Source organism: Dromiciops gliroides, chromosome 3, assembly GCF_019393635.1.
Source record: "Dromiciops gliroides isolate mDroGli1 chromosome 3, mDroGli1.pri, whole genome shotgun sequence".
Lineage (NCBI taxonomy): Eukaryota > Metazoa > Chordata > Mammalia > Microbiotheria > Microbiotheriidae > Dromiciops > Dromiciops gliroides.
The window spans coordinates 544,080,428-544,101,896 of record NC_057863.1 but is presented as its reverse complement, the minus strand read 5'-3'; the positions used below and the strand labels follow the sequence as shown (position 1 = coordinate 544,101,896).

Here is a 21,469-nt window from a genome sequence, read left to right as displayed (position 1 = left end):
TCAGGTTTCTTTGAGTCTTTCTGTTTTGTCATTTCTTATGGTTCAATAATATTCCATTAAATTTGTATACCATAATTTGTTTAACCATTAAGCAATTGGTGGGCATCCCCTTTAATTTCCAGTGCTTTGCTACAACAAAAAGTACTGCTCTAAATATTTTTGTACATATAGGTCTTTTTCCTCTCTCTTTGCTCCCTTGGAGATAATTGTGGTATTTAGGGATCAAAGGGTGTATATTTACAGTTTGGTGACTTTAGGAATGGAGTTCCAAATTGCTTTCTGGAATGTCTGGGCCAATTCACACTTCCCCCATCAGTTCATCAATGTTCCTGCCTTTCCTAAGTTGCCACCAGTTGTCATTTTCCATTTTTGTCACTCTGCCAATATGCTGATAGATGTGAAGTAGAACCTCTGAGTTGTTTTAATTTGCATTTCTCTAATTATTAGTGATTTGGAGCATCTTTTCATATGCCTATTGATCATTTGGAATTTTTCCTTTGAAACTTGCCAATTTACATCCTTCCTAACTATTCTTTAATATACTACTCATACTATCTCCTTCAGGACATCATCCTTTATTCATACCCCCACTATTCTCTTCTAGACTGTTAGGTGATAGATACAGTGGATAGAGAGCTGGGTCTGAAGTAAAGAAGACTTGAGGTCAAATGTGGCCTCAGACATTTACTAGCTGTGTGACCCTGGATAAGTCACTTCATCTCTGTGTGCCTTAGTTTCCTGATTTGCAAAATGGAGATAATAATAGCACCTACCTCCCAGGGTTGTTTTGAGGGCCAAAAGCAATAATATTTGTAAAATGCTTAGCACAATGGTTGGCACATAGTAGGCATTTAATACATGTGTGTCCCCTCCCCCCTTGTTCCAGTCCTTCTTAACTCCGCCCCCATGCACTTTGTTTTGTAATTATCTGTACTTAGGTGTAGTGTGTATTATACCTATTTGTTGGCGTTATATCCCTTTTTAGATGATAGGCCCTGAGGACAGGAATAGTAGCTTACCTAAACTTTGTATATGTGTTAGCACCTCAAACAGTGCTTTGTATATAAGAAATACTTTATAAATATTTGTTGTATTGTTGTAAAATCTATTCCAACTTTGACAGTTCTATGTTTTAAAGTGCTGACATTTATGTTCTAAGGCCTCTTTCAGCTTAACAGTCTATGGTCTAAATTTCCTTCTAGGCCTGACTTTTTATGTTCTGTATTTCAGGCACCCTACCAGCTCTGACATTTTGTGACTTGAAGAGGGAAATGAAATCTTAAAAAAATTAATACTGGAAATGTGACTTTCTTCATTATTATCCATCTCTGTCTCCATCCTTTTCCAGTTGCCAGCTTCCTTTGAGTTTTGATGGCCTGCCCTTTTCCTCTTGTAAAATGGAGGGAAGAGGGCTAGGAACCATGGCTTTAGCTTTAGCTTTTATGTGGACCTGCATTGCTCTGTTCAGATGCCCCAGGACTCAACCTGTTATCCTTTTCCCAATATTTCCTTGTGGAAAGCCCACTTTGTGTTTGTCACCAGCTAGTTTTATTTCTAGACCTACCTATCATCTTTCCTGAAACTTTAAGATCTACTTCTAGTCTGTGGTTTTATCTTCATAAAATGTTAAAGCTAGGAGGGAGTTTAGTGATTAGTAAGCTAGGTGGCACAGTGGATAGAGGGCCGGGCCTGCAGTCAGGAAGACTGCTCTTCCTGAGTTCAAATCCAGCCTCAGACACTTACTAGCTATGTGACTCTGGGCAAGTAAGTCACTTAACCTGTTTTCCTCAGTTTCCTCCTCTGTAAAATGAGGTAGAGAAGGAAATGGCAAACCACTCCAGTGTCTTTGCCAAGAAAACCCCAAAAGGGGCCATGAAGAGTTGGACTCGATTGAAATGACTAAACAACAACAAAATGGTATATTGGGAAAAACATTTAATTTGGAGTCAGGAGACCTGGATTTAGTTCTTGTATATGATAATTACTAGCTGTAAGACCTCGGAAAAGCCACCTTCCTTTTCTGGGCCTCATTTTTGCCTCTGTAAAATAAGAGGCTGAATCTAGATGATCTCTGAGGTTCCCTCACACCTCTAAATCCTATGATGGAGACCATTAGTTTTCAAACTTTTTGAACTCAGGATCCCTTTACATTCATAAAAATGATTTTGAGACCTCCAAAGAGCTTTTGTTTTGGGGGGTTATGGCTATTTATGTTTAGTGTATTAGAAATTAAAACTGATAAAATTTTAAAATATTAATTGATTTCAAAATAATAATAGTAAACCCATTACAATGTTAACATGACTTTTTTTCCCTATGAAAAACAACTGTTTTCCAAAACAAAAAATATTTAGTGAGAAGTGGCATTATTTTACATATTTTGGCAAATCTCTTTAATGTCTGGCTTAATTGAAGACAGCTGGATTCTCATATCTATGTCTGCATTCATTCTGTTGTGCTTTGTTGTTATGGTTGAAGTATATAAAGAAAATCCAGCCTTTTTACACATATGTAGTTGGAAAAGAGAGGAATGTTTTAATACATAACACCTTAGTATTTTTATGACAATAGTTTTGACTTTGCAGATGCCCTGAAAATGTCTCAGGGATCTCCAGGGTTCCACAGGCCACACTTTGAGAAATACTGATCTAGGCCCATTGGGCGGCTAGGTGGCACAGTGGATAAAACACTGGCCCTGGAGTCAGGAAGACCTGAGTTCAAATCCCACTTCAGACACTTACAACTAGCTGTGTGTCACTTAACCCCAATTGCCTTAAATATCCAGAGCCATCTACAGTTGTCCTGATGTATATCTTGCCACTATACCCAGATGGCTCTGGAGAAGAGAGTGGTTGGTGATCTTGTACAGCCCTCCCTCACTTAAAAATCCAATTCAGTTCAAGTCATGACATCACCCTGATATCATGGTCCTTTTTGGGAATGAAGGGCCAACAACACTAGTCTAGGCCCATCAGTTAATTGAGGAGAATTTTTGTCCAGGAAGGGAAGGGAAGCCTTCAAGATCTCATGAGCAGTAACATGCAGAGCTCCAGTTCTGAGGCCAGATCTTCTGATGGGAAACGCAGTGCTCTTTGTACCATCATTCTGGCAAGGTAGGGAAAGTTATTTCTCTAGTTTTTCCAAAAGGCTTAGAGGTGGTGGTGGTGGTGGTGATGATGATAACTTGTATTTACATAGTGCTTAGAACTTTTGTCAGACACTTGACGGTATCTCTTTCGAATCTCACAACAATGTGAGATAGGCACTGTTATCTATCTCCCTGGGAGATTGATGAGTACCTAGTAAGTGTCAAAGGTAGGATTTGAACTCGGGACTTTGTGATTCCAATCCTTTCTGATACAAGGTGTAGTGTTCTATCCACTATATCAGGTGAGAATAATAATAGTACATATTTACAAAAAAAAAAAAGCATCATAGAACTGGATTTGGGATCAGAGGGCCTAATCTAGAATTCAGATAATCTCTATCTCTAGTTCTCTTTTTCACCCTTAGTTTTTTCCTTGGTAAAATGAGAGAGGTTATAATAGATCTTTTTGAGATCTTTTCCAGCTCCAAAACCCATGATCATCCTGGATCGTGTTCCTGGATACTGTGGGTTTTTAGCCAAATGGCTTTTCTAACAAACACCAGTTTTTCATGTACTGTATAGGGACTGAAAATGAGCTTCATTAAGACAATTAAAGGAGTACTTGTCTAGTTGAGAATTACCAAACCAATTTCAACATTTCCTGCATTCCCTCTTGGAACAAAAGCTCTTTGGGGGCCTGAAGATGAGGCTTTGGCTGTACTTACTTATTTGTCATTAAATGGTCAGCACAGAGAATCAGTCACCCCTTGAAGAGCCTTTGGCTGTGAACTAGAGGGTCTGATTAGTCCAACAGGTGGGGAGAAATCTAAGGATCTTTGTTTAATGGTCTACAGGTTGAGACTTAGATGCTCAAACTCATTTCCTCCCCCTAGTGGGGACAATTGAATGTTCTTGTTCATGGAGGTAGATGTTTAGGACAGTTGAGTGCTGGAAAGGCCCTTAGAACATGGGTTAAAGTTGTCAGAGCTTGGAGAGCACAGAATGTCCTAGCTAGAAAGGATCTGAGGATATACAGAATGTCAGCATTAGACTGGACCTTAGAAATCATCTTCTCCGGTTTCTTCATTTTATGGAGGAGGAAATGAAGACCCAAAGTGGGGGAAGCAACTTAACAGTGCCCCAAAATTAACTTCTGTCTCCCTGACTCCTGATTCAGTGTACTTTGTACTAGACCATACTGCTTTGTTTTGTAATTTGCATCTTATTTTTCTTAGAAGAAGCAGGATTCCAGGTTTTCTGTTCTCCAGCAGCTCCCTACAGATTGACTCAGCAGCCTTCCCTTGGAACAAACATTTCTTTAGTGTCTACTGTTATGTGTCCTCGGCAGTCAAGACAGGTGCCAGTCAGTCTGTGCCAGGCTGGGAAATTTGCTTGTGCAGCTGGGACCCTGTAGATAGACAGACCATCCTGTCTTCATAGGCTAGCAGTTCCCAGGGGAAAAGAATTTGGCTTTTGCCATTGCCTTGCCCCTTCTTTTCAGGAGGGGTTTTGTCCCTTTTCTACCTTTACTACAGTTTTCCCTTTCCAGGACATGCATGCCCCTTTAGGTGGTTGTATGTTTCCTCCTCCTTCCTTTGTCCTACTGCCATAAATAGGCACGCTTCTGTATGGATTATTAACTCTTTGGGTTCCACATGCATGTTCATTTCTCTTGTAATTAACTTAGTTTTCATGTAAATTTTGTGAACTTGTGATTGCCTGTTGACAAGGGGAAGATGATATGCAGTAGAAAGAGTTGAGAAACTTGGGTTCACACTTTAGCTGTGATTCTTACTAGCTACACAACCGTGGTCAAGTTATGTGGACTCCTTGAGTCCCAGTTTCCAGTCTACAAAATGGAAATGATAATATCTGAATGGCCAACTTCACAATGTTGTGAGAAAAATACTTTGTAAACCTTAAAGAAATATAGAATTTGGAGTTTTTTGGGAGAGCAGTGTAGTAAGAGGGCTAAAATATGAACACCAAGAACTAAGATAAAATGGAAAATTAGTAAGTGTATAGGAGAGGGACACATAAAGCTTTGTTGGGGGTGTTGGGAATCAGAGGTAGAGAGATTACATCTGGCTAGGAGGTTCAGGGATGGCTCCTTTGAAGAAATAGCACCTTAATTGGTTTTCGAATGATGGGTAGGCTGTCAATAGCCAGAGATGGGAGCCTTATTTAACATCACTTCTTGCCATATGCTCCACTTTTTACCCAAATTGACTTGCCTGCTGATCTCTGCACAATACATTAAATCTCCCCTTTATATGTCTTTGTATGGTCTGTTCCTCATGCTTGGGATCTATTCACTCCTTGCATTTGCCTTGTAGAATCCTTAGCTTTCTTCAAAGTTCATTTTAAAGATCACTTCCTTAGAAGAAGCTCATCCTTTTCCCTCCAGGTGTTAATATCCTCCCATGGAAATGACTTTATCTTTAATTTGCATATATTTTGTATTTAATTTCCTGGGTATATAGTGTTTCTTCCCAATATTATATAAGCTCCTTGGAAAGGCAGGGGCTGTGTAATTTTTGTCTGTGTATCCTCTATGCCTGGCAAAGCGCTTTCTCCATCTCCTTTGCAGGCTCCTCATCTGTGTCTTGTTTCTTTTACTTTTTTTGGGGGGGGGCAGGGCGGTGAGGGTTAATTGACTTGTCCAGGGTCACACAGATAAGTGTCTGAGGCTGGATTTGAACTCAGGTCCTCCTGAATCCAGGGCCAGTGCTTTATCCAGTATGCCACCTAACTGCCCCACAATACCATGTTTCTTTTTTTTTTAAATTAATGAAGTGTTTTATTTTTTTCTGTTACATGTAAAGATAGTTCTCAACCTTTGTTTATACAAACTTTACAATTTCAGATTTTTCTCCCTCCCTCCCCTCCCTCCCCCCCTCCCCTAGACAGCAGGTAATCTGATATATAACATTAATCCTATTTCTGCATTGGTCATGTTATAAGAGAAAAAAAATCAGAGCAATGATGGAAAACCTCAAAATAGAAAAGAAACAACAGCATCAAAAACAAGAAATAGTATGGTTCATTTAGCATCTATACTCCACAGTTCTTTTTTTTTTTTTCTAACACCATGTTTCTTAACCTTGGATGTTTTCTAAGTCTCCTCCCTACAATCCCTACAATGAGCCAACGAAGACAGGATTTGGCCAAGTCATGAAAGCCTTTAAAAATTAAACAGAAAAAATTATATTAGATCCCAGAGGCTCATTGAACATGGCAACCCACCCCTGCACATACATACTGCAATCCAGCCAAACTTAATTTCTCTCTGTTTCTAACCTATGACAGTCTTCCCGTTTCTTTATATTTTCACTGGCCAGCCTCCATGCCAGGATTACATTCCTTCTTCATCTTTGCCTTCCAGAATCCTTCTCTTCTTTATACATGAAGCCCTTCCTGATTCTGCCCTAGTGTCCTCCCTATTCATATTTATTTGTATTTGCTCTCATTTATATAATAAATGCTCAATAAGTATATAATATATGTGTAAATATTTAATAAATACTTGACTAAATGGCACAGTGTAGGCATTTAATAAAAGTTCATTGAATGAATGAAGTGTGGGGGGGTCATAGAACATTCTAGGCAGAGAGATTAGTGTGAGCAAAGAGTTGAGAAATACCGGGCTATATAGCTGATATAGAGGATGTTGTGTGAGAGATGAGGCTGGAAAGAGGGAGACTGGGCTGTGGAAGGCCTCAAATACTACTTGGTATGAGGAGTCTGTCCTGTCCTTTTCTTTGTGGGCCAATGGAAGCCACTACAGGTTCTTGAGAAGAAGAGGGACAATGTCTGAAATGGACTTTAGGGAGAGGATTCCAGCCACATGTGCAGGAAGACTGGAAGTTGTTAAAAAATTTTGTTGTAATTGTTTGGGCAGGAGGAGATGAGATCCAGACTTGGGTGGAAGCCATGGAGATGGATAAGAAGGAAACAGATAGAAGAGAGAATATCTGGTTTAGTTACTAGGTAGATTTGTTGGAGGACTTAGTGGTAATGCAGACTACAGAGAAATTAACCAAAGAATTATCAAACTTAGATGAATAGGTGTGGGATCAAATTGTCACATCTAGTTAAAAATACTCTCCCTTGTAGCTCTTTTTATCTTGCGTAATAAATAATGGGCATGATTTATCATCAGGTATAAAGTCAGATGTTAGAGAGGAGAAGACAGGCAACATGATGTAGTGGATGAAGCCCTGAACTGTGAGGTGGAAGAACTCTGCTGTCTGATTTGGGCATATCCTTTACCCTATTTGTGCCCTAATTCTTCATATATCAGCTGAGAACATTGGCCCTTCTTTCTATAGTTCTTGGAAATTTACCAAGCACTTTTCCCTAGAATAAACCCATGAGGTAGGCAATACAAATAGTTTCACCACATTTACACTGGAAGCTGAGATTCCAATGGGGGAATGCATTGCTTATGTCTTGGAGCCAGGGTTCAAACTCATGTCCCCCAACTTCAAGGCTGGTGATGTTCCTAGTAAGGACTTAATACATATCTTATCTATGCCATTGTCATTCCTTTCTCTGACTCTTTTACAGAGGCTCAGTCATGGGTATCTTAAAGGTTCTGAAACTTGGGTGATAATCTGTGTGATCACATTGTCATGTCAGGTTATAAATACTCTCTTTTGCAGTTCTTTTTGTCTTGAATAATAAATAACAAGGCCTAGTGCAGTTCAATCATCAAGTGTTAAGGTAAGACCTTACAAAGGGAGCAGCAGTATCAGAAATAGACAGTTTAGTGGAGAAAGAACCTATTGCGTTTGAAGTCACAGGATCTGGGTTCAGATCTGACTTTGCTGGTTACTAGTTTTCTGACTTTGGATGAGACTCTCTAGGTCTCACCCCTCTCATCTGTAAAATGGACTATATGATTTTTTGGGCCCCATTCAGCTCAAAATCTTATTATCCTACTTAGCAGACCCCACCTCACAGGGCTGTTATGAGGAGAATACTGTGTAAACTTTCCATACTCTAGAAATATAGGGTACCCCAAAAGTCTTAGTGGATTTTTAAGCTATCATTAAGACTTTTGGGACAGCCTTTGTTATTTGCTGAGTTAGAAGACATGACTTTAAGTCTGGGGTTCTGACTCAAGTTATATGGCTATTTCTGAGCCTTATTTTTCTTCTTTGAGTAAAAGATTTGTCTCACAGTACTATCCATGTTACAGATTTGTGGGGAAGAAAGCATTTGTAAGGTTTACAAAAGTATTGAAACAGGTTGTTGACATTGCTCTAATAAGAGAGTATGAAAGGGTTTTGTAAACTATAGTGTGTGCTCATAGAGAAGATTGTGATTGTTGTTGGTTCATTTGATCAAAATACCCATCCTCGTTTCTTTCTTTTCCCTTTAGGGTCTTCAGTCTTCCACAATGAACCCTGTTTACAGCCCCGTCCAACCTGGGGCTCCCTATGGCAACCCCAAGACCATGGCCTACACAGGTAAGTGCTCTTAGGAATGACTTTCATGCAGGAAAATGACTTCTGAGCAGGTGTAATAAACTCAAGATTCTCTCCATCTCTTCTCCCCTACTTCTAATCCTGCATCTCCAGCTACCTTCCAGACATCTTAAGTTAGAGACATCTTAAAGTCAACATGTCCAAAACCAAACTCAAATTTTCCCCTAAATTCTTCCCCCTCCTGGCTTTCCCTATTACTGGTGAGGATACCTCAATCCTCTCAGTCCTCCAGGTTTGCCACCTAGGTGCCATTCTTGACTCCTCACTATTTCTCACCCCACTCTCATCCAAACTGTTGAAAACGTCTGTCAATTTCACCTTTGCCCCATCTCTCAGATTTGTCCCTTTCTCTCTGACGCTGCCATCATCCTTGGTCACTCCACACCTCTGCTTTTGCAGTAGCCTGCCTGCTGGTGAGTCTGCCCGCCCTCAGATCTCTCCCCACCCCAGTCCATCCTCCATCCAGCCGCCCAACCATGTCAGCCCTAGCCTCCCACTCAGTAAGCTCCAGTGACTCCCTATTGCCTCAGAATCAAATACACAATGGTCTGTTTGGCATTCAGAGTCCTTCATAACCTAGCTCCCTCTTGCTGTACTGCCTGCCACATATCTGGTGATGTTGGCCTCCTGGCTGTTCTCTGGCGTCCCCTATGCCTCGAATGCTCTATCTCCTCATTTCTGCCTCCAGGCTTCCCTGCTTCCTTCCTGTTCCATCTGAAATCCCATCTTCTGCAGCAAGCCTTTCTCTGTCCTTCTAGTGCCTCCCTTCTGTTAGTTATTTATCCTGTGTATACTTTGTACATGTTGTTTGCTTATTCCCCCTCACCGCCACCATTAGACTGGGAGCTCCCTGAGGGCAAGGACTGTCTTTAGCCTCTTTTTGTATCCCCAGAGCTTAGCATGGAATAGGCACTTAATAAATGTTGACTGACTGACTGACTGACTGACTGATTGACTGACTGACCTTCCCACCCCTCTCACCTGTCCCTTAATTGAGTAGGTATATAACTGGATCTCTTCTCATGGTTCCTCTATCTGGTCCTATGGATGGAAGCCTGTGCAAAAGTTCCTACCTTCCTGTGATAAAAACTTTACTTGTTTTCCAAAGTGCAGCCACGATGTCTGTCTTTCACTCCCCCTTTCTGTCTCTTCGGGTTGCCGAGGTCACATTTCCTAACCCTTACCCTCCCGGACCCTTCATGGAGCAGAACTGGAGCAGGGCATTTGATAAACTGTGAAGGCAGATTCTTGTTCTGAGCTTTATGGAAAACACCATGTTGTTCATTTAGCAAAATGACACTGATATTATTTGGCCTGAAGTGTATCTTAGCTATTTTCTGGCTTCCCTTTTACTGGTTATTTAGTATTAGGATCTGTTGGGAGCCATCTTGGAATTTAGGATTCGCTACTCATGTCCATACAGGAGCTAATCCCCTTCTTTCACCTATACTGCAGGAAGATTAGTCTTCCCATTTAGGAATAGTGATGCTTCAGATTTACTCAAGTAATCATAACTGATATTCATACAGCACTTTAAAGTTTCCAAAATACTTTACATGCCAGGTAGGTACTATAGGTATTATCCCTATTTTATAGATAGGGAACTAGTGCTCAGTGAGATTAAGTAACTTGATTATGGTCCCACAGCCAATAAAGCATCAGTTAGGCTTTGAACCCAAGTCTTCCTGAGCCCAATTGCAGCACTTTGTCCACTGTGTCTTGCTGCAAAAGATATCTTTTATTGCTGGACACAAAGACCATGGCCCCTTCTGTCCAGAGTTGAATGCCCCAGGGTCTCTGTGGAAGGGCAGCTGCATTTCAATACATTTCAGTATACTTCCTTTGTAGCAACATCCTTGCAATATCTGGAGACTAGGACATTGTTTTTCATGTTGTCCATTTGTGAATTTTCTTGACATCTCTTGGAACTCTTTCTCCACCAAGAGCAGAGCTGTTACTAATTTCTTGGCTCAGTCAGGAGTTGTTACTGACCCTACCTATGTATTTTCCTCTTTTCCTTGTTGGATGGTCTCTCACCTCATGGATGGTGATCCACATCATCCTTCCCTGGAGGTCAGGTGCTTTCTCTTCTCTTCTGAGGGTGTAGCCTCCTTCTCTGGGAAGAGCCTCTTACCTGTTGAGTGAAACCTTCTATTGTGCTCCTTTTACTTTCTTTCCTAGACTGGCTTATTTTGAGTATAGGTAGTAATTATTTAGCTATGGCAGAAAGATACATTTTTGAATATCAGGTAACTGTAAAATCTCCATGCTTTCTGCAAACACGTTTTTCATTCCTTAATCATTCTTCCTCTTCCCACTCTGGTCCTTCCTTTACCTAGCTACCAAAGTGATTTTCCTAAAATCTGGATTTGATCATGTCACAAACCCAACCCCCAAATAAATTCCAGTGGCTTGGGGCAACTAGGTGGCACAGTGGATAGAGAACTGGCCCTGGAGTCAGGAGTACCTGAGTTTAAATCCAGCCTCAGACACTTGACAGTTACTAGCTGTGTGACCCTGGGCAAATCACTTAACCCCAATTGCCTCACTAAAATATTAAAAAAAAAATTCCAGTGGCTCCTCTTTACCTCCAAGATCAAATATAAAATCCTCTGTTTGGCATTTAAAGCTTTTCATAACCTGACACTTTCTTACTTTTCAAATCTTCTTACTTTTTTCCAAGGGATCTATAGTCTAGTTATACCAGCTTACTTGCTTTTTTTTTTTTTTTAATGTATGAGGTATTTTATTTTTTCCGTTACATGTAAAGATAGTTCTCAACTTTTGTTTATACATGCTTTACAATTTCAGATTTTTCTCCCTCCCTCCCCTCCGTCCCCCCTCCCCTAGACAGCAGGTAATCTGATATAGGTTATATCTATATATCTCTATACATAGCTTACTTGCTTTTGATCATATGGGATGCTCCATTTCCCATCTCTCTACCTTTGCATTGGCCAGCCTCCATTCCTGGGATGTACTCCCTCCTCTCCTCACCTTTGCTTCTTGGTATCCCTTGTTTCCTTCACAATTCAGCTTAAGTGGTACCTTCTATATGAAATCTCTCCATATCTCCCCAACTTCTAGTGCCTCCTCCTCCAAATTGCCTTGCATTTATTTTTTATGTACTTATATGTGCACAATGTTTTCATTTTTACAATGTAAGCTCCTTGAGGGTAGGGACTATTTCTTTCTGTCTTTTTTCTTTTTTCTTGTCTTTATATCCTTAGTTCCAGAAAAATAGTGGTAAGTACTCATCAGTTGATTAAAAATGTACAGAGCAGTTGGTAGAATTGTAGGGCTGGAAAGGCCCTCAGAAAGTGTACCGTTCAACTTCTCTCCCAGTATAAGAAACCCTTTTATAGCCTTCTCTACAGGGAGTCATTTAGCTTCTGCTTAGACATTTCCAGAAATAGGAAACTTACTGGGATAGCAAATTTCATTGTTCAGCAGCTCTTTGTTGGGAAAAATAGTTTTAACTGAGTGCTCACGTTTGGTACTAGTAGTAATACTAGTAAGTCATTGGATTGTCCTGTCCCCCTCCCAGAGGGCCCTCCCCTCCCCCCATGCTTTGCTGTGTGATCTTGAAGAAGTCGCTTTCCCATTCTGGGTGTAAATTTCCCCGTCTAGTTCTGATATTTTGTGCTTAATGTTTTAACATTGTGTGTCATATTTTCTAGGGACCTTTCTAAGTCTGACATTTTATGTTCCAAACAAATCTTTGGATTGGCAGGAAAAAAACCCCACAACAACTCGTTTCTGAGGCTGTGGTATCAATGATGATCTAGGGTGGCAGAGATTTTTTTCTTTTCTTCTTCTCTTCCTAGCCCTTTTTACCAAATTCATGTTACATTCCAGTGTGGTTTTGTTGTGGCTTTCCTCAGTTGAGATTTATGGGAGACCAACCCAAATCCTCCATTTGCTTTGACATAACCCAAGGTGTTGGATGGCGATTCACTTCAGTTTGGGAAGAGAATTTATTAGGCATACTCTGCATGGTGTTGGCGATGGATACATTGATGAAAAAGATCCAGACCCTGCACTCAAATAGCCTATACTGGTACCCAGAAAAGACAGATGCATGTAACTTTATAATGGAAGGCAGGACCATAGCAGCAGCATGGATGCCAGGGCTATGCATCTAGATCTTTTTTCTTATCACTTTCTCCCTTATCTCAGGCTTATTTGTAAATTTGTAATACCCTGACTATTAACTGTAAACTCTGTGAGGGCAAGGATTGTTTTGCCTTTCATCATTACATCCTTAGGTCTGAGCATATAGTATTTTATATATAGTAGAAACCTAAATGAGAATTCAGTTGAATTGAATCACTTCTGAAGAGGGAGGTTTGTGAAGCTTACTTGTAGGAGATGGCATTTGAAGGGGCCCTATCCATCAGTCAATCAGTAAGTGTATCTATTGATCCTAAAGGCCAAAGGAGACTTCTTTTTCTTTCCTTTTTTTTTGGAAAAAAATATTTTTTTAATGAGTTAAAATCCACCTTCTCAGCCTCTCCCTCCAATCCCCTGTCCCTAAAGTTGAAAACACAAGAAAAACACACTCCATTACAAACATATATGGTTAATCAACATCACATTGGCTGTGCCCCCAAATATTTGTCTCATTCTACATTCTTAGTTCTTCACTTCTATCAGGAGATGGCTGGTATGTTTCATATTAGTTCTCTGGCATCATGGTTAGTCATTATGTTGATAAGAATTCAGCACACCGTATTCCATCACATTTATTTACCATAACTTATTCATCCATTCCCATCCAATTTATGGATACCCCTCAGATTCCCACTAGCTATTGAGCTATTCTCATAGATTAAAAAAAGAGCTATAAATATTTTTTGTATATCTTTAGGGTTTTTTTGGCTTAGAACTAATCCCTCCCATAATCTGCCCTCCCTTTGATTCCCTTTTCTCCCTTCTCTTTCCCTCTGATTTCCTTTGTGAGTGAAATGTATTTCTGTAACCAACTGTGTGTAATGTGTATTCTTTCTTTTTTTGACCAGTTCAAATGAGTGAGGTTCCTAGTGTCAGCCACTCCTTTCTATTCCTTCCTTCTTGTTTGTATAGATGTCTACTTGTCCAGCCTGATTATGTGAGATAATTTCCCCAAACCTTCTTTTCCTCCTCCTCCCCCCCTTGTATTCCTCTTGTACTTTTTTCCATTCTTAAGATTATCAAGACATAACAGAACCATTCCCAGGCCTTATGTAATTGATGATGATGATGATGATGATAATTAACATTTCTATAGAACTTGCTATGTTCCAGGCATTTGCTAAGTGCTTTACAGTTATGATCTTAGTTATTCTTTACAACAACTCTGGGAGGTGGTGCTCTTATTATCCCCATTTTATAGATGAGAAAATGAGACAAACAGAAGTTAAGTGACTTGCCCAGGGTCACACAGCTAGTAAATGTCCAAAGTCATATTTGAACTTAGATCTTCCTGACTTCAAGCCTGGTGCTCTATCTACTATACCACCTAGGTGCCTCTTCAATGAATGCTGATGACAATAGGGTTCAGAGATCTCCCTATATTTTAATGTAAACAGTTTTTCCTTCTTTAGTGACTTATCATTGTTCACTTATGTTTACCTTTTTATTTTTCTCTTCACTCCTGTGTTTGATTTCAGAGTTTTTCCATAGTTCTAATATTTTCATCAGGAATGCTTGGAACTCCTATTTCAGTAAAGGTTCATTTTCTCCCCTGCTGTATTATACTGAGTTTTGCTAGGTAAGTTATTCTTGGCTGTAAGTCCATATCCTTTGCCTTATGGAATATCATATTCCAAACTCTCTGCTCCTTTATAGTGGTGGCTGAAAAATCATGTGTAATCATGATAATGATTACCTCAGTACTTGAATTCTTTAATTCTGGCCACTTGTGCTGGTTTTTTTCTTGACTCACAAGCTCTGGTTTTTGGCTATGATATTCCTGGGAGTTTTCATTTGGGGTTTCAGGAAGTGACCAATGGATCCTTTCTATTTCTAATTTGCCCTCTAGTTCTAAGAGATGTGGGCAGTTTTCTTCATTCAAAAGACTGAAAAAAATAGAAGAAAATATACAGTATCTCATAGAAAAAAACCAACTGATCTGAAAAATAGATCAAGGAGAAAAAATTTAGGAATCATTGGGCTACTTGAAAGCTATGACCAAAAAAGAGAGCCCAGACATCATATTTCAAGAAATCTTAAAAGAAAAATGGCCAGGGGATATTTTAAGGGGCAAAAGTTGGAGTGGAAGGGACATTTTAGGATGAAATGTTTAGCTTCAGCATGAGCAAAACAACTAAAAGGTACAATCTTTGGTTTTTTATTCTCTTGGATTAATGAAATGACTTCTGATTGGTCTCCAAATTATAACATATCAATCAAAATAACTATTCTCTCTATCCTGGTGTGAAGGCTCAGCAACCATTGGAAGAAATGAACCATGTGAAAACAGTTCTTCCAGGTGACTGAATTTGAAGGTGGGCATCATACAGATGTTGAACGTTAGTGCTAGAAGGGATCTTAGGCTATAGAATGCTAGTTCTTGATAGGCTTAAAGGACATAGAATATTAGCACTTTGCTGTCCTGTCTCCTCATTTTCAGAGGAGGAAATTTGTTGAGAATTACTGTGATAGTTTAAAAGAACGCCTGGTTTTCTAGGTCATACATTGTCAGGCTCTCTTTGTCTCTCCTCCAGCCTGTACTTCCTGCCTTTTAAGGAATTTTCTATGCTTGGAACTTCAATACTAGACTCTTCCATGCTCCAGTTAACCTTGCCAGTTGGTACCTTCCTGCCAGTAACATCAGAAGTGGGAAACCAATCAGTCAAACATACTAGAGACACTGCTCCTTTCTGTAAAGCACCTTCCATCATCAGCATTAGGGAACAGCCCTGGAGGGACAACCCAGGTGTCCCTCACCAAATTAGAATGAATAGTGAAAGCCTGACATAGCCTGGGTGCCAGGTCAGGAGGGCCACCTATTGGTACTGCTACTTTTAGCATTTGTTAGACACTTTTTATCTTCTGTGGAAACCCCTAAAAGCCCCCCAAAGCAGCTGCAACAAGCAGGGCTAATCCAGAATATCTTTTTATAGGAGAACAAGGCTCCCTGTGAATTACTACTAGTAGCTATCATTCACAGACTTGTCCAGTTTATGTGCTTCAAGAGTACTTTAATATTCCTTATCTCATTTCATCTTTGTAGCAAATCTGAGACAAGTCATCTAGTAGACAGGGTTGTATTACTAACTGGCCAAATCTCTCAGTTTCTTGAGGTTCAATTTCCTCATCTGTAAAGTAGGAATAATACCCTTCTCCTTGGCTTGTTGCATATCCTTTAGAAGCTAAGATACTAAACAGATTTAAGGGATTAACTTATGATCTTCATTTTAAAGAACTACAGAGGATCTGAGAGATGATGATCTAGTTTAAATCTTTATCTCATAGATGAGAAAATTGATGCCTAGCACATGGCAACATAGTGGCAGAACTTAGGCTAGACTGTTTGTCTCTGATGTCCCCAGTCCATTGCTCATCATGGGACCTGAACCCATCAAGGCTTCCTACCATTTAGAGCTGACCCACAGGGTAATGTCATTGGAAAATGTGTTCAAGCCGAAGTGGGATAACACCCTTCTCAGGGAGATGGTGTACTCACCAAGAATGTCTTGGAGAAAGAAAATAAAAGGAAAAGGAAAACACACACAAAAAAGAGTTAGGTTTGGAGTTAGGACACCAGGGTAAAATTCTAGGTCACAACAGTAAATGGATAGTGTGGAAGCCTTTGGAAGGGGAAGAATTGCTCCCACTGAAAAGCAGAATTCCAGAATCGCAGAGTTATAAGGGACTGGCCTTGTGATTCAATGCATGTATAAATGAGAATACTTTCTACAGCCTCCCGAGAAGTAGCCACTGAGCTTTGGCTTATGAGTCTTGAATGAGGTCTTCTGTGGCAACTTGAGGCCCTCCTTTCACTGCCCTGGTCACCTACCAGCCTGTCAACCTTAAGGAGTCAAGCTAACCTTGTTTCTTTTTTGGTTGTGGAACTAGGGGGCAGCTAGGTGGCAGCTAGGTGGCACAGTGGATAAAGTGCCAGACCTAGATTCAGGAGGACCTGAGTTCAAATTGGGCCTTAGACACACTAGCTTTGTGACCCTGGGCAAGTCACTTAACCCTCATTGCCCCACAAAACCAAAAAGAAAAGACAGTGGAACTAACCTAGTAGACAGAATATGATTAACAATACCCATCATAATAAGAGCTTATGTTCATACAGCATGTTAGAGATTTTGTAAATTGATTTATGTAAATTATCTAATTTGATTCTCACAACAACCCTGTGAAGTAGGTGCTATTAATTATCCCCATTTTATGAATGAGACAATCGAGACTTAAGTGACTTGTTTAGGTTCACATACCTAGTGTCTATCTGAGAAAGGATCGAAGTCTTTAAGCCTAGAATATACACCTTTCTCCTGCTTTCTTACAAGACTTTGTGATGTTTAGAATCTAAATTGTGTGGTCACCTTAAATTAGAAGCTTTAGCACCAGTCTTTGGGCATTAAGCATTTATTAAAGCATACAGGTATTCACGTGGAGTTCAGAAACTTAAGAAAAGGTCTATCTAGCCTAGAATTCCAGCCTGGTTGGGTTCTTCCTCAAGTCCTCTGCCATGAGCCTGCTTCAATCAGGAACTCTTCTCAAACTGAGTGTGGAAGCTTTTTATAGGTCTGGAGCAGAGGCGGTCCTTACACACTGCTTCAAGCTGATCGGTAGGCGTCATCCAAATCCATTGGTTCACTGGACTTGGAGGTGGTCTCCAGTTGAGTTCAAAGTCCTTAGCTTCTGAGAACAATACCTTCTTAAGGGCTAGCCAGGTGTGCTTACAATCTAGTTAACTTGAAGTAGGCTCATCAGCAGTCAATCACTCTCACTTAATTCAGTCAGTTTAGATTAATCTCCATGTGGCCCTTTGAGTATCTGCCAAATCCCATTATTTTATCACAATTTATAAGACTCAACTAGAGTTGAATCTTGCAAGACTTATTTCAAATCCTACCATTAGCACTGGCCCTTTTCTGGTTTAGATAGCTAGTGCCTTCCGCCACAACAAGTTACATTTGTCTTTTTCATTTGTATTATATATCTACACACACAGATATGTGTTTTCTCCAGTAAGTCAATCAAATAAGCATTTATGAAACACTGTTGTGCCAAGCCCTGGGCATATAAAGAACGGCAAAAGACAGTACCTGCTCTCAAGGAACCCAACCAAAGTCTAATTGGGGATACAACATGCAGACAAATATGTACAAACAACTTACATACAGAATAAACTGGAGACAATCAACAGAGGGAAGGAACTACCATTCAATTGTAAACTCCTTGAAAGTAGGGACTGTTGTGTATTTCTTTATCTCCCCAAATGCTGGGCACAGTGCCTACCACTTATGAGTGCTTATTCAATGCTCATTGACTGAACAAGCTGGAGGTCTACTCTTTGTTTGTAAATAAATATATAAAATGTATATATGTGTGATATATATATGTGTGTGTGTATGTATATATATATATATATATATATATATGTAGATATGAAAGCTAGGTGGTTCAGTGGATAGTTCACTGGGCTTAGAATCAGGGAGACTCGTCTTTATGAGTTCAAATCTGGCTTCATAGTTACTAGCTGTGTGACTGTGGAGAAATCATATAACCCTGTTTGCCTCAGTTTCCTCATCTATAAAATGAGCTGGAGAAGGAAATGGCAAATCACTACAGTATCTTTGCCAAGAAAACCTTAAATGGTGTCACAAAGAGTCAGACACAACTTTAAAAAGACTGAACAACATATATACACATATGCTAGAATATATCTTATTATTGATTTGTTGTTTCTCCAGCTAGAAGCTTCTTGAGATTTAGGTACTATTTTTGACTTTCTTTGTGTACCCAGCACTTAGTACAATGTCTGGCACATAGCAGATGCGAAATAAAATGCTTATCGATTGAGTGTCTAGATATGTGCTAAAAGATACTCTCAATAGGCAGATTTTATATTAGAACTGGTTGGATTAATGGACCCAAAGAGTAGTCAGTCATTAATGAGTTAATGTCATCTTAAAGAGGTGCTCTTTAGTGGAAAACCAAAGTCCATGATGCTATGCTGTTTTGTTTCATTTTAACTGCTAAGGGTTTTCTGAAGATGCTAGTTTTTCATTTTTGTTCATTGTTTTTGTTGATAGTCATAAAATTTATAGTAAAATTTTTTTTGGTAGTACTTTATGGCTTAAAAAAACCCAGTTTTCCTCACAAAATCCCTATGAGGCATATAGCGCAAGTATTATTATCCCAGTTTGACAGATGAGGGGTTTCAGTATATAGTGATTTAGAGAATTTTTACTTTGAAGAGATCATGAGAGCATTGGCATATGGTGCTGTTAGATAAGTGTTTTCTTTTAGACAAGAATTTAGTGCCATTTTGTTAACTAGGAGTGAAGTGAACTAGATTCTACCTCCTTCTGTGACCTTTGGCAAGTTGCTTCCCACTACTCAGTCTCAGTTTTCCCATCTGTAAAATGGGACTAATAATTCTTACCTTTTCTCTTTTCATCTTTTTTGTCTTTCCTCAGATAGGGTTGGTATAAGGCACCAGTGAGATCACCATTATGAAAATATTTTAAAAACTATTAAGTGTCATACTCCTCCTGTGCTGGACTATTATCATTGATTTGTTCATTTATTCAGTGAACAATTATCTTCTTTGCTACATGGGTCCATAAAGATGAACCCAGCCCTTAGACTAGTAAGGAGAGATAAGATCTAAACATAAATCCACTGAATTTTTTGAGCAAAGGAGTAATTTGCCCAGAACTATGTATAAATTACTTCTAGCAAGGACAGATTACTGAAGCCTTCCTGGAAGAAATATATTTAAACTGAGCCTTAGAGACTCTCATACTCTCTCTTTTTTTTTTTTAATTAAAAATTTTTTTTTTTTAGTGAGGCAATTGGGGTTAAGTGACTTGTCCAGGGTCACACAGCTAATAAGTATTAAGTGTCTAAGGCTGGATTTGAACTCAGGTACTCCTGAATCCAGGGCTGGTGCTCTATCCACTGTGCCATCTAGCTGCCCCAAGACTTTCATACTCTTGAAAAAGAACAGAGGTAATAAACTTAACACCAAGTTCATTATCTAAAATCATTTCCAGCTCAAAGATTCGATTCTACTTACTCTTATGTCCAGAAATATAATTTTCATCCACCTCCCTCACCCTTTGACCATCCTTAACTATCTTTTGGTGAGTCTGTACATAGTTTTACTCCTTTTATTTCTTCCCATAAGTCAGTGCTTGCATCCATCCCTCAAATATTTCTTTGGCTTTTATGACTTCTACTTCTTTGAGTCTTTCTGACGTTGTAGTCACTAACAAAAGGGGACATAGGATCTCTGACCCTGCGAATCTGACTCTGGTCCTTAAGAGCTTTGTGATCCTAGCCAATTCACCCAACATCTCTCACCTTTAGCCTCTGCCTCTTAAAAATGAGGATGCTACTACTTTAGTGCCCACCTCCTAGGGCTCTTGTGAAGAAAGCACCTTAAATCATTTTGGCAATATGACATTGCTGGTTTATTCTTGTCTTTGAGTCCCTAATACCATGCACATTGTGTGCTAGAACTTAGCAAATATTTGGTGAATTAAATTAATTAAGTACTGGCAGCCAGCTCCCTTTTTATACTGATTCCTTTCTGTTCCCCTATTCAGGTGTTTAAAATAAATTCCATGTTGAGTTTTTTTCCTTGTTTTCTTTATCTGTTTACAGATTTTAATCTGTGGCAGTGTTCAGCTTGGGGATTTATGCTTATAAGGCCTTAGAAATCATTTCATGGGTTCTGAAAAATGGAGGTGGGGAGAACCACCAGTGTTAGTGATGTGGTCGAGTTAGCTTTTGGCAAATAGCTGTGGTTGTAGTTGGTTATTCTGAAGCTTCACCAACTAGTGATATGTAGTGATAGGAGGTGCTTGACACAGCCTTCTCTTGCCCTTCCTCTACAAGCTTTGCAGAAGAAGCAGGATGAAGATATTTAAGCTTCACTGCTATCTAGAAACCTTGATGATGCCAGTATTAACTCATTTTGGGAAACTCAAATGGCTGACAAAAATAGTGTGCTTCAAATGGTCTCTCGTGTTTGAGGCTCAAGATGTGACTACTTGAAAATGGCTTGACTGATGGAAAGCACTTGAATGTAAGTGTCCAAATCATGTTTTCTTTATGGATCTTCTCACCTGGATAGAAAGCTGAAAATCTATAGCTTTTGATGCTATTGAACCCACAAAGTTATACTTTTTTTTTCTTTCTCTGAGATCTGCACTTTGCCTTGCAGTCAGTTGGGGAGAAATGCATTTGTTTGTTTTAACTTAATTAAAATTTTAAAAAAAATGAACTATTTCTCTTCTCTTTTCCCTCCTTTCTGGAAAAAAAGAATAAAACTCTGGTAACAAATAATCTTAGATAAACAAAACAGATTCTGAGGAGAAACTTGTATTTTGGCATTGCCAATGAGCATTATGTCCTCTCTGTTTTCTATTGGAATCCAGGGATAGTCACAGGAGGTCAAGAACAAGGTGGATAAGCTCTGTAAGGAAGTTTCAATCTTCTTGAGGAGGTAGCATGGCTCTTGTCTCCCCTCTAATTGATGGCTGAGTGTAGGAACTGACAACTTCCACATTCTAGGAAGGTTGTTGACAAATTGGAACATATTCAGAGAGAGTTGGCTAAGATTTGAGAGAAATGGAAATACTGCCAAATAAATGAATGAATAAATGTGTGTATGTGTGTATATATACACATATGTGTGTACACACGCATATATATATGC

General features: G+C 39.4%; 1 protein-coding gene across 2 annotated transcripts in view; it reads left to right on the top strand.

The window, feature by feature from the left end:
• The window catches only part of FAM168A (family with sequence similarity 168 member A), a 213,685-nt gene that overhangs the window by 73,574 nt on the left and 118,642 nt on the right, over positions 1-21,469 (top strand). For both annotated transcript variants that reach the window (XM_043998224.1, XM_043998223.1), the window contains exon 2: positions 8,475-8,562. In XM_043998224.1, the coding sequence (XP_043854159.1) occupies positions 8,493-8,562 (70 nt within the window). In that variant the 5' untranslated portion in view covers positions 8,475-8,492. The remainder of the gene's footprint in view (positions 1-8,474; positions 8,563-21,469) is intronic.